Source organism: Lytechinus variegatus, chromosome 15 (genome assembly GCF_018143015.1).
Source record: "Lytechinus variegatus isolate NC3 chromosome 15, Lvar_3.0, whole genome shotgun sequence".
In the NCBI taxonomy this organism is placed as follows: Eukaryota; Metazoa; Echinodermata; class Echinoidea; order Temnopleuroida; family Toxopneustidae; genus Lytechinus; species Lytechinus variegatus.
In genome coordinates, this window is record NC_054754.1 from 22,336,562 (window position 1) to 22,355,576 (window position 19,015).

Genomic DNA, 19,015 nt, shown 5'->3' on the forward strand with positions numbered 1-19,015 from the left:
TGAGCCAACCGGTGTGTTGACTCAGTTGGTAGAGCGTCCGTCTCACAACTGGGAGGTTGGGAGTTCAAACCCCAACCGCGTCAAACCAACACATAAAAAGATGGGAGTTGCTGCTGCCCTGTTTGACGTACTACAATTCAAGGGATAGAGCTGTGTTGACCTGGCGCTGCACAATGGCTGCTGGGCCCACGATCAATCAGGCAAAAGAATTTTCAAAGTATTTCTATGTCAGATTTCATTTCGAACTATAAAATATGGATTCTATTAATTTTTTTAGCTTTTCATTTTGAAAAAAATATGTATTACCAATGATACAAAGAAAGTACTTTAAAATCCACTCTTTCACTTTTTTTCTGGGGAAAACCTCTATATTCACAATAGTCCCGAGATAGACATGGACAGTAAATGTATGTCTCTAAAAACTTGGAGAGAGTTGACTTTGATGACAGCCCATTGACTGAAATACGCCTGAAAAACTAAGGATTTCCCTTATTATCAACATCAAAGAGAATGACTGTGTTTTATTATCATTGGTACACACTAACGCAAACAAATTGGAAAGATTGCAATATTTGCTTTCCTACCCTTAATGCAAAGACACGTTCTGAAGGTCATGTACAGGGACGGGTTGAATAACACTTTGTAAATAAATGCAACTCAGGGAATCAGGCACGAGACATGAACAAACGTCCCTGATTGGTGGGACAAAGTGCCCACCCCATACCCACCTGAAAAGAAATATGAACTCTCAGAGAATAAAAAGAAGTCAAATGATTTTTTTTGTGTTTCATATCCACAGTAACTTCAAAAAATAACAAAACATACAGTAATAGCATGCAGCTAAGAGAAGAATGTAGGTAATGTACATGTGTTATTTTGACAGGAGTTCTTTGGAGAGAAAAATACCTGGGCCACATTCTGCAAAACTTAGAGTCATGGTGATTTTGCCACTGCAAGGGAAACTATATCTGATTTTGGTTGACTGATGGTCTATGTTACATACCATAATTAAATAATATAAATGGGCAATTCCAAACAAAAGTGGAAATTTTCCAAAATTCATATTGGCTCAAATCTGGATTTAAATTTTCTATCAAAACTCATCTGGGATTTCATAAATAGAAAAGGGGAACATAATTAGCTACAAATATTTGTTCTTATTATATGCATCTCCTTATAGGAGAATCCAAACCATACAAAAAATCACATACATGGGACTACATATATTGATTTTACTTAATTTCAATTTAACAGAAAACTGGTGCTTGTTTTGTAAAATTTTCTTTTGGATAGTCTGAAGGTCATTATTTTGCATCATATCAAAAGAAAATTTTAAAATGTAAGTTCATTTCATGTTGCCTGTGTGTGAATATTTCAGATGTCACTCTGTAACCATCACTCCGTAACCGGGTATAGGATTGTGTTTTAAGTTGCAATTATTGACAAAATACACCAATTTTTTAAAGTCATGCAGCATATTAAAGCTAGAACAACAGCGAATGCAATCAATTACTCGACATTGTGATAGCCATTTAAAGTTCACAGAATTTGAGCATTACGTTTTCTCCTCAAATATGCATGTCCATTTTAGGTCAATCTGTATAAACCATGTTTATGAAATATTCTTATCTCATTAATTCAGTGGATCAAAATAAAAAATGTTAATATTTTTAAAAGTGGTTTTCAGCAACTACTGTCAGGTACCATTTCTTTGCAAGAACTATTTAAATATGTGTGATATCTTTGTTTGAATGCTAAAAACCTGTTTCTGAATGTCACTCTGTAATCGTGGAACCTGCCCAAATATTGTATTGTGACTGCCATGGTTTGACCCCATCCCCATATTGGAAGATGGCAGCAGACTAGAAACAAGTGGGATGCCTCCTGTGGTCTTGCCTCCATTATGCGATTAAATACAGCAGCAGTGCTCTCTTTGACAACATGAACATTTATTCGCACAAAAAAACCAGTCATACTATGTTCATTGTCCTAATTGACTTTTGACCTTGATCATGTGACCTGACACTTCTGCAAAATGATCAGGGATATCTAGAACCATTTACTTTCAAAGTTATATCAAGTTTCCAAACTTGACCTCGGTTAAGATTTCAATTCTGACACCAAACCATAAAAGGTTATTGACCTTACATGAACTTTCAAAGCTATGACATTCAATAAAATACCCCAACAGGTTAAAGTTTATTGACCATCAATGACCTATGACCTTGATTATTAAAGTGGCCTAAAACTCATGTAAGACGATCAGTGATGCTTAATTACCCTTACGTCCAAGTTTCATGAACTGATCCTTATACTTATAGTTATGATATAATTTCCAAAACTTATCCTTGGTTAAGATTTCAATGTTGATACGCAAAACATGGTTAAAGTTTGTTAATCCTAAAATTACCTTTGACCTTGGTCATGTGACCTGAAACTCATGAGAGATGATCAGTGATGCTTGATTATCCCTATGTCCAAGTTTCATGAACTGATCCTTATACTTATAGTTATGATAACATTTCCAAAACTTATCCTTGGTTATGATTTCAATGTTGATATGCAAAACATGGTTAGTTTGTTAATCCTAAAATTACCTTTGACCTTGGTCATGTGACCTGAAACTCATGAGAGATGATCAGTGATGCTTGATTATCCCTATGTCCAAGTTTCATGAACAAGGTCCTTATATTTATAGTTATGATGACATTTCCAAAACTTATACTTGGTTAAGATTTTGATGTTGATACGCAAAACATGGTTAAAGTTTGTTAATCCTTAAATTACCTTTGACCTTGGTCATGTGACCTGAAACTCATGAGAGATGATCAGTGATGCTTGATTATCCCTATGTCCAAGTTTCATGAACAAGGTCCTTATACTTTCTATGTGGTGATGGCATTTCCAAAACTTATCCATGGTTAAGATTTCAACATTGACGACGCCGCCGCTGTTGGAAAAGCGGCGCCTATAGTCTGGCTCTGCTATGCATGCGAGACAAAAACGGGGTGAAATAAATGAGAAATAGACCCAGGTAGAAATTCATGGCTCTCACCTTTGAAATATAGAGTAGTGAGTTGGGGTCGTATTTGGTACTGAAAGTTTCTCCCTGGTGCATGATGTATTCCTCGATTTCGAAGGATGGGCAGAGTGACGGGGGTTCGGCGGGGTCAATCAACTTCCTACCAAATCTCTTCTTCCATTCAGGTCCGCTCCGGTATGTGATGGTAGCAATCTCCCTGATGACCAGAAATGAAAGAATGAGGTTGCGATGGTTAATTTAAATGAACTGTGTACAAGAAATAATACATCACGTAACCCCCCCCCCAAAAAAAAAAAAACATACTTGAGCCAACATCATGGCAAAACATGATAATTGAAGTTAGCTTCGAATATATATTGTCATTATCATTATTTAAACATTAATTCAAATTATGATTAGATCCAAATATACATCATTTATAATATCAACCCTACAGTCAACTTTAACAAACACATTTCAATACTTGCAGAAAACATACCACTGATATTCACAAAATTAATACTTTATATAGAAATTACTTGTTTTGGGCATTTTATATGGACATCTAATTAACTATATAATCCTCCAATATTGTAACATTATCAACAATTTGAGAAATCTTTTGTGATTAGAATAATGTGATATGAATCATTTTATTGAACTGTAAACTAATCATAATTCATCACCATAATAGAACATTTCCCCCATCGTATTAAGAAGAGCCTGAACAATGACCTTTCATATACATCTAAATTCACAATAAACAGAGATGCTAACTGATAGCTCAAAAAAATCCTGAAAACCCAGGCCGGGGGTCCAGGGGCCCGCCCAGGGCCCCTGGCGGGGTCAAGGGCGAAGCCCCCTGAAGCTGGAACGTTTTCTTATTCTTTAGAGGGCTGGAATCATTAATCTACAGTAGTACATAACAAATAATTAATGACATAATAAACTTCATATCATAGGCAAGAAAGGTGCTCAAAAAAAAAATCATATAACCCGTACTCATTACGGTACGGGTTAACCTGCTGCGGGTTAATATGCTGCGGCCAATGGGTGCGACTCGGGACGGGTGTATGTAGCAGCTGGGGTGCCCTTTTTCACTCACTGTACTCATCAACAAGACAATCCTATACTATTGAAAATCCATAAATCACAATTTCTATCAAAATGATGGATAGTTCACACATATGAATTGATGAATACGCACCAGAGAACACATATTTCATGGTAGCAAATAGGTTTTCAGCTGAAATCCCGCGGCAGACAACCAATCACTCACGCAGCAGCAGGCAATTGCAGCCACACCGGGCCACACCGGGTCGAGCGGTTCTACCGGGCGATCGCCCGACTGGGATAGCGCTGACACCCGTATCCCTGCAGGGTATAGGGCGGCGTTTGCAACTGCTACAATGTATTGCTCGCGCGTACCGTGCAAGTACAGTACCAGCTAACTTCATGCTGCGCACAACGCTAATAATTTTCCGTCTGCGCAAATTGGCCATCCAAAATTGAAATTGCGCTCTCCGTAGCGAACTCCGTGACAAGATTTGGAGGGGAAATTTTTACGGATTTCACTTTGACAATCGATTTTTTTTCCGGAATATTATTCAGCAAAGGAAACAATCTGGAATTCCGGAAAAATCCGGAAAATTAGCAACTCTGCAATAAAGAACCAGGTGCCCTTTTCATTAAACTGGTTATAATAACAAATTTGTAATATCAGTTAAGCTATTGAAATTATTCATTCTGATTAGCTGATAGTATATTTGTTATAGAAAGTGTCTTTAGGAAACAGGACCACAGTGGTCCCTGTAAATATACTGTAGTCTAAGGAAACTAGAGACTATAGGTAGCCCATTGCTGAAGAAATCAATGAAGAGGATAAACAAAATAACATAAAATAAAGGAAGAATATTAACCGAAGCAGAAATTTTCCCAGAAGTCAATGCCTACCTTGCGAGCTTCATTCCCATCTTGGGGTATGACGTGCCATAGTAGTGTCCTCTCTGCCAGTTTGGATCGGTCATAATCGCCCTTCTCTGGAGGAAGCGTAGAGCGATGGAACTGGTGTATGTCTGAACGCAGCCTGATATTGAAATAACCCTGAAGACGGCAACACAGTGTAAATAGAATTGAATGTATGAATACATGAGAGGGACCAGAGCAGTTATTTTGGTCAGATTAAGTTAGAAATGGGATCTTGTAACTTGATCCTCCCCTCCCCCTGTATATCTAAAGTCGAGTGCACACTATGCTATCCAATAATAAATCGCATTTATAAAAGTAAAATTATAAAAAAATAAAATAAAAGTAAAGTATTATTAGGAGTAACAGAATCATAATTTTGCTTTGCAGCTAGCCCTGTGGTCGACTCGGAATCAAGTCAAAAACTGGCTTCAAGTCACAGCTGATGATCACGTCACTACGGTATTTACCTCAATTTGCTTTTATTCCTTCAGGAAGGCTTGAACTACACTGAATTTTGGCTTCAGAAGTCCTACAACTATTCTGAACTCTGATTACTAAGATTTTATTGGTTGGAATGTTCTATCAAATGTTATTATAATTTTTTTTTAAATCGGACTGCAACAAATTGTAAAGTGTGCACCGGACTTAAAGGACAAGTCATCCATACAAAAAGTTGATTTGAATAAAAAGAGAAAAATCGCACAAGCATAACTCAGAAAATTTCATCAAACTCAGATGTGAAATAAGAGTTATGACATTTCACTTAATTTCACAAAACAGTTACATGCACATCCTGGTTGGTATTTAAATGAGGAAACTGATGACCTCATCCACTCACTATTTCTTTCGTATTTTATTATATCAAATATGAAATTTTTAAATATTGTCCTCATTAACAAGTGAAACAACAATTAATTCCTCCCTGAACATGTTGAATTAGCCTTGTTTATTAGTATATGGTTCAGTCAAGTTGGTCCTAATTATCAAGTCTGTAAAAAACGAAATATTGTATAATTCAAACAATAAAAAACAAAAGAAATAGTGTGTGAGGGACATCATCGAATGTCTAATTTGCATGTCCCTGAGTTGTGCATATCAATGCTTTATGAAAAATAAGTGAAACTTTTAAATCTCATAATTTCTTATTTTACACCTGATTTTGATAAAAATTTCAGCATTATGCTAGTTTGATTTTTCTTTCCAGGGTGTATTTCTTCAAATGGACTTGTCTCTGGGGTGGACCTTTAATCCCGGAGGGGCCACTTCCATTGACAAGTGGATACCATGCGTGACCATGGGGTCTCGAAAGCCGCACCCTAAACACGTATTTTCCATATTCTGAAAATGCACCCCTGAACAAGTATTGGCGTGTGAAACCCCACCCTTAACAAGTATTGGAAACAAAACGATACTATTGGCAAGTATTCTCAGAATTGAACCCCTAAACAAGTACAGCGATATTTAAATTGTTATGTCACTGACGTCGGTTTTACCTTTCCTGGCTAATCATGGTACAGCCCCACCTCCCGCACCTTGCGCAAATCGTACTCTAAACACGTAGTGTTGACTGTTCGGGCAAAACGTACATCCTTTATAAAACATTTTATTCTTAATTTTTTATACCCTCGCAAATTTAACCCTAAACACGTAGCTTTTACGATGCAAAGTAGATACCCTCTTTTCATTATTTTAGTGTTTTTGACACCCTTATTACGTTACGTACGCTACATGCCCTATCTTGAAAAGGACATCATTCTACGTGTTTTTTGGTTGTGCATGGTATCCACTCGTCAATGTAAGTGCCCCCCCCTTTAGGCCTTTAAGGGTGAACTGAGATGACTTACCGTCCTATTCTTTGAGGGTAAAGAGCACCAGCCATGATGGAACACATACCTCCAAGCGAAGCACCTACAACAGCGTGGACCTTAGTATAATGAACAAAAATGAATGAATTGAGTATAAAAGGGAAAGTAAATTTATTCAATTCAATTCATTACTATAAATTCAAGCTCAAATTCAAAAGCGGTCTTTATTCACGATCAAACATGTTAACTGTCGCATATGAAAAAACAGCAGCAGCTGGAAAGTTTGAATTAACATGATAAATGACATAGTATTAAAGAACATTAATAAATCTAATTCAAAGTTGTAGGTGAAAGCATAGCAGATAATGAATGGAAGTAACAAAATATGAATGGTACATTTGAAAATACCCGACTTGATAGAAAGGAGACTGGCACTTTGTGTAAAATTTTAATGACATAGATGACTGTATGAGGGGGGGGGGTTGACCACTGGTGACTGAGATCACACATGTGCGGCTCATGCCCCCTCCCTCCCCTCCTTTGAGAGTTATAGCAAATATTTGTGAGGGGAATAGGTCGTTCGTACTCAAGTGAGGACTTCTTTTTTTCGCTTGTCAAATTTTTCCTGGAACCAAATGATATCCATTTTGTAGTGAATACTTTTCTTTTTTTTGTCAAATTATTCTGAAAATAAATAATCTTTTTTTTTCTTTTTTGTTGGGGGGTACTTGTTAATTTTTTTCTACACAAAATGCCCCCCCCCCCTGGAAAATCCTGGATCCTCCCCTGCTTGAGTCTATGGAAAACATTTGTTCCACTAAAATCATTGAGTCTCCCGTGGGTTTAAGTGGCACTGGCATGTCAGGATCAAAATTCCCCTCTTTATTAGCATCATTGTATGGTATCAATGGACTTACATGTAAATGCTAGTGACATCACTGAACTATTAAAGAGAGGGACCTTTGTTTCAAGTTTCTAAACCACTTTCCATCAAAAAACACATTAATACATAAATATGAAGAAAAGCAATCACTTTTGACAAAAATCAACATGTAAATATAAAGGAAAAAGAAACAATGCAATTGTATCAAAAACCAAAATGTGTAAGGATACTGCAGAGGACAAAAGACTTTAAAGTTTGAACAAATTTAAGACATGAATTCAAGAAACAAATACATCAAACATGCACACTCCTTTCTTCAACAGCATCAATGTGACCGTCATCTAAAGCATTCTCAGGAAGAATGTTTGTCATGTTACTACTAAATCGCCAAATATTCATTATTGATTGAAATGATAAAGGAGTCTTTGGACGCTAATTGAAAATGTTTTCTTGTTCTAACATTCTTTTGCAACACCATAACTTTTTCCTCATTGTTATTGTGGTGTCACAAAGGAATTTTAACGTCAGTGGAGAAAAATTGAGAAAAAAAATGGAATAAAATATTTGAAGGGCTCTTTCCATTCTTACATGTACACTCCGTTTAATTTCCCTTATAAGTGTGACATCACAGTGGAATTCTACCATCACTACAGAAATATGGAAGAAAAGAGGTGAGTGCGGATGTACTTCTATTTCGAGTGTATTCCAAATAATGTTTTATTATGCTTTATGACTCTATGGGCTGAAGTGATCACTGGAACACATTGGGTGATTTCAAGTCCAGTGTTGGCCTTGGTGTTAGTGTTGGTGTTGAAATTTGGATTGCTTCCCCTATCTCCTACACCTAATCTGTGTTTGGGGCCGTTTCATAAAGCTGTTCGTAAGTTAAGAGTGACTTTAAGAACGACTGGTGATCCTTTCTTACGCGCTAAACCATCGCCTATGGTGTATACCATTTACCAAAGGACATGATCACCAGTCGTTCTTAAAGTTGTTCTTATCTTACGAAAAGCTTTATGAAACACCCACCTGATCCAGATTACACTCTATTGACATCTCAACAACTTGTGAGTGACTTTTGGGGACCATCTTCATTTCATGTTTGGTGTTAAAATCTTGTGAAAATTGACCATACATGTACACCAAAAATAAAAGGACAACACTGAACTTGAAATCACCCATTACGTTTCATCACGAAGAGGGATGTTGGGGAGACTAAACATCATCATTTGCTTAACTTTTGACCTATCCTAAAGCAAGATTCTTAGTCACATTTCCCTGTACTAATCCCATAAATGATATTGCTTTTTACCTTCTCTATCCCCAAGTGATCAAGGAGAAGATACTGTACTTTCACCATATCCTCAACGCTAATAATAGGAAAGGTTGTGCCGTAAGGCTGTCCAGTGATGGGATTAGTTGATGAAGGTCCCCTGAAAAAAAAAAACAAAAATGAAATATTAAAAACAAAAACCAAGCACATATTATCTAGCAGAGAAGCAAAATCCTAAACATATTAACACCCAACACTGAGCTTTTACTCTGCACCGACCTGCAATCAATCAGGACCTTAGACCAGGCAAGCTGATCTTTTTTTCCTTTTCTTTGAAGTGTATGATCTTCTTGTTACTTACCTTTTTTCATGCCAGTTATTACTACTGCTACTATTACCTTATTTTTTCCCATTAACTGTAACCAATCATATGTAAATAATGTGATTATAAAACCAATAAAACACATACTAAAAACATCAAGCACATAACTTGTTTGAAAAAATATAACGAAGTGGCTACCCACTCCCCCCCCCCCCCAAAAAAAAAGATCCCTGCAACAAAAAGATCCTGCAACACATTAATGTTAATTATGTCATTGCTGAGGTGTTAAAACTGCTTGTACAGTACCTCTTTTTTTTTAGGGCAGCACAAAAAAGCTGCATTTTTATGGCAGGAACCGCATAATGTCTGAGAATAGTCTCCTAATTCCTAAAGAGAACTTTTTCTATAAAATCTTTGCAAAAAATAAAAAAAAATTGCTAATTTATGATATACTGTAACTCTAAAATCAAGCTCTATCGGAGCTAACCTAAATTTTTCTTTTTTAACTTTGAGGTACGAGGTTTTTCATACCCTAGCGGCATTGTATACTGCTGGTACTCACACACAACCACACAAAAATGCTTGTTATTTTATAATTTCAAAATCAAGCTTTACCAAGGCTATCCTCTATTTTTTTTTTGAGTAATGAGAGTTTCCATACCCCAGCTGTGGTGTATACTGCTGGTACATGTACTTGTACCGACCTCTACATAATCTTTATAATATACATATTTGTATGCTAATAGTGTTACATGCTTATTTGGCAGAAGTGTTGTTGTGATCACACATAACATATACAGTTTCTATTTTGTCAAAGCGAATGGCATTTATACCATGAAACATTACAGATATATGACATTTTTTTTTTTAAACAAATAAATAAGAACTTGCATCTGAATATCAAATGGCCTAGAAATTTCAAAACTCATGAGCACTATTAAATGGAAAGTTTCCCTGAAGTATTACATTTGTTGTAAAAATACCAGAAAAATAATAAAAACATATATACTGATATACTGGATGTACAATAAAAATAATATCACAATTTTGTCAGAAAACAACATCTTTTTGATTTTTTTACTACAAGACACGGGAAAGCTGCGCGCATATGATGTCAAAATTCAAACAATTAAAACAAAAACAATTCTAATAACTCTTTTAATATTTGATCGATTTTCCTCATCTCTTTCCAATGGTTATCATTTTTCTGCTTTTTTAAAAAAAAAGAAAGTATTGCCAGGTGAACTTGACCTTTAAAGGACAAGTCCATCCTAACAAAAAAATAATTTTAATAAAAAGAGAAAATCCAACATTCATAACACTGAAAATTTCATCGAAATCGGATGTAAAATAAAAAAAAAGTTATGACATTTTAAAGTTTTACTTAATTTCACAAAACAGATAAATGCACACCCTGGTCAGTATGCAAATGAGGAGACTGATGATGTCATCCACTCACTATTTCTTTTGTATTATATTAAACGAAATTTTCTCATCTTTGTCAAGTGAAACAACGATTAATTCCTCCTTGAGCATGTGGAACTAGTATTGTTTAATACTATATGGTTCAACCAAGTTGGACCTTGTCAAATCTGTAAAAAATGATATTTTGTATAATTCAAACGATAAAAAACAAAGAAATAGTGAGTGAGGGACATCATCGTCTGTCTCATTTGCATGTCACTGAGTTGTACATATCACTGTCTTCTGTGAAATAAGCGGAACTTTAAATGTCATAACTTTTTTATTTTACATCCAGTGTTATGCTAGCTTGATTTTACTCTATTTATTCAAATCAACATTTTTCTGGGGTGGACTTGACCACTAAAAAAAAGGTTTGTTACTTACGTAGTACCATAGCAGCCCCCTATATGATTGCCACAGATGACAAAGTATTTGTCTGTGTCTATGGCGCACCCAGGTCCAATGAACTTCTCCCACCATCCTGGGGCTGTATTTAACTGTAAAAATATAATTATAAATAAACAAAATGAATACAAATATAAATAAAAGAATGCCGAATTCTTGCAAGTACCGTGTAATTTTAAGGAGGAATCTATCACTCTGGATGGAATTTTACAATTATTTATTATTCACCATTGTTATACACATATTGTTGTAGCATTGTGACCCAGTGGATTACTCTTCTGACTTTGAAACAGAGGGTCGTGCGTTCGAATCCAAGCCATGGCGTAATTTCCTTCAGCAAGAAATTTATCCACATTGTGCTGCACTCGACCCAGGCGAGGTGAATGGGTACCCGGTAGGAAGAAATTGCTGGAATGCTTGAGTGCCTAGGAAGCCCAGCTTAAGCTGGGGTAATAGCAATAACAGGGTCCGAAGGGAGAACAGTTTTCAGAACTGAAGTGGCTTCCCTGCGTAAATATACCTATATTATTATTAATATTATCCACATCAATATGACCTAGTCTTGTTGCACAAACTATGCCATTATGAATTACCATTATAGTACCCTGAACTCTGATTGGCTGCCAAGCCCTTTTACAAAGCCAAACGTCAGAACATTAAATTTGCTATAAAAATAAGAATTTACGCAATAATATTAACAATGGCAAAAAGAAGCTGCTGAAAACTGCTTATCTAAAAAAAAAAGAGAGAGCCAATTGAGAAATATTAACAATTATGATGTTGAGTTTATAAATACAATCTTTTTCTTAGGCTACATCACATGATGCAGATGAAGGTAAGAAACTATACTTCTTTTAATTTTTGCCTTATATTACGCAAACAGTTGGAGACTAGTCTTACCGGGTGACTTCTGGCATGAGAGCTACTTGAAAGGCCGGTGAACACTAAAACCACGTTGCTCATGTCCCTGTTAGGCTTTCCCCAAGTCTCGTAGGCAATATTCAGCTCCGGAAGCACACAGCCATTGTATTTCAGGGCATAGGGCTCATTGTAATGAAAGTTCTGGTAGCCCGAGACTATCTTTTCGTAAGCAGGATCTGGACCAGAATCAGGTCTGAAAAGGAATTTGTAATAATCAATGTGCTATTCTTTGATTGAAGAACAATATAAACAAATATAAAAAAAAACATATTTTCAAGAACAGACAATTTTAGGCAGCTACATGTACATGTCTGCTTAGGACAGGGTAATAATTCTGTAGCATAATACACATACAGGAACATGTACGGGAGGTAATGATGGCAATACCCCCCCCTCCCCCTCCCCGAAAAAATTAATTAATAAATAAATATAGATATAAAAAGAAAAGATAATACAATAATAAAGGCATTAAGAATGTAAAAACAAGATAAATACATAAATAGAAAATGATTTATAAATAAATAAAAAAGTACATATGAATAAATTAAATAAACAAATAGAAATAGAAAAAGAATAAAACTTTTTCTTTTCTTCCGTGTTTTTTATTAACATCTTGAAAAAAAAAATCAGTGCTGCATCTACAAAGTACCATCAAAAGAATTCATATTCCATACTTTTCAACAAAAGGGGTGCCTGTGCTTATCAATATAGAAACCAAGTACTTTTGAATTACAAAGTAATGAGAAAAAAAAATAAATAAAACCCCTACACAACTTTACATGCAAATGGCCGATTGTAAAATATTAAGCAATACATGTACCTTCAGGATATGAACCAGGCATCCCAAAATGGGACCTTACCCTCTGTGTTTACCTGTCACAGTTTTGCCATGTCCTTCCCATGCTCCACCCCTGCCCTGCCCCTGTAACACCCCTCCAACACCCCTACCATCTGATACACAGTGCATCACAGAAAAAAAGGAAACCCTTTTAAGATATGAATATCACAATCATTGAATAATGTTACATTTAAAGGGGAAGTTCACCCTGAAGAAAACTTTGTTGTGATAATAGCAGAAAAAATAGTAAAAAATATTGGTGAAGGTTTGAGGAAAATCCGTTAAAGAGTAAGAAAGTTATTAGAGTTCAAAGTTTTGGATTTGTGACGTCATAAACGAGCAGCTGCCCCATGTGTTATGTAATATAAAATGTATGAATTTCACATTTTGTATGGTTCCTGATGACTTAATTTTGTTTTCTTTTCATGATCGGGTGTGAAATGATTTGTCTATTGATATACAAAAGTTACAGTGAAAACCATTTTCAATTTTCTGAGAAAATGACATTTCATTGATTTTTTACCATTCGCTATGTAGGAATGCTGCTCGCATATGACGTCACAAATCAAAAAATTGAAATTCTAATAACTTTTTAATTATTTGATGAATTTTTCTCAAACCTTCGGCAATATTTTTTATTATTTTTTCTGCTATTTTTACAATAAACTTTTTGTCAGGGTGAACTTTCCCTTTAAGTAGTAAGGAGGAAATATTTCGATTTTGATTTGAGACCAATTATATCAGTGCATCATTCCCAAATGGCATAAAACAATACATATGGTGGTGAAGTGCAGTATGGTGATTTGTATAACAGTCAAACCCACTCTCATTTCAACATCAGTAAGAATTTTTTTTAAAGAATACAAACAAAAAGCTAATGAGGCATCCCTTTCTTACAGATGGGGGTGTTTCACAAGTATTAAGTTATGACTTAGAGTTGCAATTTATGTGTACATGATATGTAACGCGCAATCTTAATGATTAATGCTCAGTAGTGAGTGTCCTCTTGGCAAGATCTGACCTATTCGGTCATGCCTTTTATACCACACGCAACTACATGTAGGTATTTACCGGTAAGTGCGACTTGTCATACAATAGAAACACCCCCCTGATAGCAGTATTATTGTTTTCTATGCAACTTGGTTTTGCCAATACTGAAATCTCAAAGACTTCCTGCAAATGTGTGCATGAACTGTTCATCATATTAGGTGAGTGTGCAGAAACATTTTTCAAAACAAATTTCAATTACTGATTCTCGAGAAAAAATGCGGCGATTTAATGTTTGTCTATTACTAAATCACCCGCAACCTACTTACGTTTTTGACAGGCAGGGAAAGTCTGTTTCCAGTCCTTTGAATTTCAGGTCTAGTCCAAAATCCGGCAGTTCAAGTTGGTGCAGGACTGCCTTCTGCTGTTGGTCGGTGGACTTTGCTTTGCATAGTGTGGAGGCTCTTGTGAACTTTCTGTGTGGTAAATGCATGGAGTTTGAACATGAAGTCTTTCGCACCAGTCTCTGTTGATGGATGCAGAAGGGCTGGGCTGATGTCGCTTCGGATGCGAGTGCGGTCGAGAGGCATCTTTGCAGAATCGGGGCGAGCCGCCTACCAGACATTGTCACTTCTCTCTCTTGTCTCCTTTTCAATCCTGTTGAATTCGCAGGTTCTACGGTGGATGTGTTTACAGTGGAAGATAATCACAGGAAACAAGTCATCGTTCGACTGGTTCTCTTTATACAGACTTGAATCCTTGAGAAAACAGATAAAAACAAAATTATGAGCACATAAATCACGATTCACACCATTAAAATGGTCAGCACCACTGCAATCTGTCCCAAAAATGCTGCATCATAACTCAATAACCTGTATCGATCTAACTGTGATGTAATTTTCAAGACATTGTGATCAAATTTCCAAGACATCTACTATTTGTAGTTATTCTTACATTCTACTGATAGAAATGTAAACTGATAAGCAACGAAAACCAGAAAGCTATTAGTCTCCCAACCAGGCTCAGGTAATGTAATTGGTCAGAAATATACAGTCACAAACACCCGTGTCAGAATTTGAAAAACATAAATTTGTATGCCAGAGGAGACTACAACACACTCAATACTTTAATAACCAATGTTGTTGTTGTTATTTATTTGGGATTTAAAGGCACACATCATTAAGATGTGAATGATATTATAATCAAGGCTTTGAACAATCCTTTAGATATTGATATTGAGAGTGTCAAATGAGAGTCTGAGGTTGTAGACTATATTTGTATTGACATAACACACAATCCTCTACCAGACTAATCAAACAATAGCATGTGCAATGACACAGCACTTTGGAGTCATATCATGCAGCTGGCCCATGGCCAGAGCATTAGTTCAAATCGTGTTCCACAAAAATTGATTGATCATTCAGATCGCTTGGTTTTAGGAACATGAATTAATTTATCTTCTGAACTATCATGACTTCATAGAATATTTTCCCCCACTTCTGGAAGCCACTTTGTGCTTTTCAATTTTGATAAAAGGCATTTTTTCCTTTTGAATCAACTTCAAGTTGTTATTGCAATTAGCAATATTGCATATTCATTATAAATATTCAGGGGCTGCGGATCAGGTCCGAAAGAGGGGCGGGGACTGGGGCTGACCATGCAAAAAATCACAATGTTTACGCTATTATAGTACACTGTAAGGAAAAAGAAGTGGGGCTGGTGTGGCTTCAGCCCCCCCCCCCTTCCATGGCCCCTGATAATAACTTCTTTCATATAGAATTTCATTATTATATCCTGGGAAGAGTCTTATGAAAGGACCCATCAGATGTTTTCTCAGGAAAAGTCTGTTTATAAGCCAATCAAATTCAAGGAAAGTCAGTGGTTGGATCTGACAACTGTTAAACAACAAATGATGATAAAATATTATCCTGGATATCCTGCGCCCCTAAAATACATGTAAGTCTCAGCAATCGATCGTGCTGCTTATTTTTGTTTGATCATGTGTATTACATAGGCCTACCAGAATATGGTACAGATTAGTGGCTGAATTCCTAATTTAATTTGCATGTTTATTCTGCACTTTATACCTTGGACTTTATAGTTATATATATTTTCATAATTAATTCATTTATAATATTGTTTAAGAAGTTTGGTGTTTTTTTCCAAAGTTAGACAGATCTTAACATTTTATGTACATGTATTATGTGTACAGTATATGTTTATAACCACTGGAAGTGGGGCAGAAGGCATATTGCCACAGTAATTCAGTTAACTATTTCTGCCCCTGGCATTTTAGTGGTTAATTTCAATTCCTATTGTGCACTCTTTAATATTTAAATTGTATGCACTCTTTATGTAACTTTCATTTTGCCAAATAAATAATAATAACAATAATAAAATACTCAATAAAATAAATCATATATATCAGTAACACGATTGATCACAACATTTAATGTTACGAGGGCATGGTGTCCCAACAGCACCAAGTACCGATTAAATCCTCTTTGCCTAATTGGGAGTGGGAACCATTGTTTAGGGTTATATGTTGTTGCTTCTTGTTGCCAAGCAACATTTCAAAAAAGAAGACAACCCTGGATTAGGATTTCCTTAGTCAGTGGGTACATGTATATAGCTGCCGACCCTACATTGGTATTTGTCAAACTTACAATATATTTAAATATAGGGCTAGGGTAAGGGCAGCAATGTGGTTTCATGTTAGGTTTAGGGTTAAGTTTAAACTTAGAAACTCTTTGTGGTGTCCTTAGCAAGTGTACATGAAAAAAAATTGTGATATCAAATCATTTTCTTATGTATTATATTGTTTTTTGCAATTTCTTATGTATTTCTTTGTTTTTTTTACCTTTTGTTTTTCATTGTTTTTTCAATGAAATTTGTTGGGGACTCTTCTGTGATCATAAAAAGCATAAAATGAATACATTGAGACTAAAAAAACTAAAAATAATCATACATTTATGAATTTTGGTTGAAAACACAATTTGCATTGACTTTGTACACGAAATCACGTTTTTGAGCAATTTTGGGTCTGACATCCACTTACATAATGTTGCGTAATTTCGGAAAATTGGTCTCAAAAGTTGCGCAAGACTTGAAAGTAAAAAGTCAGTGAGCAGCGCGGTCAAAAAATTTTGCACGGCGAAAAATATCGCGCGATTCGTCGAGGGGGGGGGCCTCCGAGGCCCCCCCCGGCCTAGATAGGGTTAAGAAGGGTATGTTAAATCCATGGTTGAAATTGATCGTTCCATTAGTGTGAGGAATTTACAGTGGAGCAATTGTCGCAGGAGCTATTGTCATGGATCAGAACTTGCATCCCCTTGACCTCTGCGAAATAAAGTAGTGAGTACGCAAGCGACTTGGGGTTGCTGACCTAGCGGTTCAGATCGCACGCCTCGTTCGCTACTCAACCCTTTAACTTTTCTTGGACTATACATGTACATATATCCATGCTCTTAACTTTGACAACTTACCCCCGAAAGTCTTGAGTCTTGAACAAGTTCACGTAAACCTACGGCCCCAATACTGGTGATGACACAAAATTTTCCTCCTGCGACATTTGCCCTGGTCTTGATATCTCAGAAGGCATAGGATTAGAGTTTGAATTATAATAGTGTTTTTGGTTCAGAATAATTTAGTTTTGGAGGTTAGGTTTTTTTGTTGGCTTAATGTGCAGATTTCCGTCAGAGCAATCGTCCCCGGAGCAAATATCATGAAACCATTCAGCTGACCAAGTCGATCAGCTTTGCTTTCTAACTTCTCTATCCAATGTAGAGGATTACGTAATAAATGGTTCAAGAAGAAAATACATGTAATTTTGTCATTCTGTATGATCTATAGCCCTATCAACAAGTAAAGTATCTTTCTATCAGTTTAAATAAATGTCCACATGGAGACAAGTCTTCGTAAGTTTTACAAATTGTCAAGTATTCTTTTCATCTCTTTTGTTCTATCAGTAATTCCAATCTGAACGACAGAGAAAATCTTGCTGCTAAATAAAGGATATGATGTCATAATATGTAAAATACAATGGATTAATACTGCTTTTACTTTTAAGACATATAATTGCATCACATAGAATTGCCAAGGGACAACATAGCATCATTTAAGCTGGCAAAAAGTTAAATGTAGAAGAGACTATTAGTAATTGGAGTGTAATGTTCATGATGTCCTTATGAGTGATCTGCCTAAGTTGTGGAAAATACTATATAAAAATTTGGTTATAACATTCTTGTAGAGTTAACTCTAACCAGTAATACTCTGCTGCATTGCAATTAAAATGAACCCTAAATTCAGAGAGTTTTTTAGTTGAACTTTAATAGAGTGCAAAACATGTTTTTTCTGCGAAATGACCATGACGCTCATTTGCATAACTCCTGTCCTAATAATTAGCGATATGGAATCCCATCAAAAATTAATGAGAGGTAGAATTTAGCTCTAGCTACAATAATCAATTAACAAGTTTATCTAAACTGCAGAGTTCAGAAGTGATCTAAATATACCACTTAAAGCGGAAAAGTTGGCCCAAGTGTATTGTCCATGATGCTGGAATCGCCCACTTTTTAAAAATTACAATGTATGTATCAATCCTATGATGTGCATATGCCAGCTCTCCCTCTTTTCTCCCCTCCCTTCTCGCTTTAATAAAAACCCTGTTACAGTAGGAATGCTCCTCTAGAAAGAAAAAGGAGGACTTAAAGCTGACAAAAAGAAATAGCCTAGGCCTCACTGCTGAACAGAGGGGCTTGAAAAAAGCCTTGAATCATTAACTGTGTATACTATAAGTACTATGCCAATACAAACAGCATAATAGGGGTTTGTTTTTTATGGTCCAGCAATAGACAGAGACGGAAGGTTATTTTATCCGATGAGAGCATGGTGTTAATTTTCAAATGACCGTGCCACCCCCCCTGGATTTTTGGCTTTCAAGGGACTTAAACGAAACCGGAATTAAAATATGAGCTAGGATGTGCATGAACAAAGGCCAAGTCAACCCTTGAAAAACCAAGCAAGTCTAACACTGAACATTTTTATAAAAATCAGATTGAAAATAAGAATTTAGCTTTTACAATAATTTGATAGGTTAGGTTAATTTATTTGCAAAAAGACTATTAC

At 35.9% G+C, this 19,015-nt stretch overlaps 1 protein-coding gene across 2 annotated transcripts in view; it reads right to left on the reverse strand.

Annotated features, from left to right (window-relative positions):
- Positions 1-19,015, reverse strand: part of LOC121428738 (serine O-succinyltransferase-like) — a 30,773-nt gene that overhangs the window by 4,549 nt on the left and 7,209 nt on the right. For both annotated transcript variants that reach the window (XM_041625552.1, XM_041625553.1), the window contains exons 2-8: positions 14,218-14,646; positions 12,043-12,256; positions 11,122-11,234; positions 8,991-9,111; positions 6,835-6,914; positions 4,976-5,125; positions 3,056-3,239 (exon numbers count right to left, since the gene is read on the reverse strand). In XM_041625552.1, the coding sequence (XP_041481486.1) occupies positions 3,056-3,239; positions 4,976-5,125; positions 6,835-6,914; positions 8,991-9,111; positions 11,122-11,234; positions 12,043-12,256; positions 14,218-14,513 (1,158 nt within the window). In that variant the 5' untranslated portion in view covers positions 14,514-14,646. The remainder of the gene's footprint in view (positions 1-3,055; positions 3,240-4,975; positions 5,126-6,834; positions 6,915-8,990; positions 9,112-11,121; positions 11,235-12,042; positions 12,257-14,217; positions 14,647-19,015) is intronic.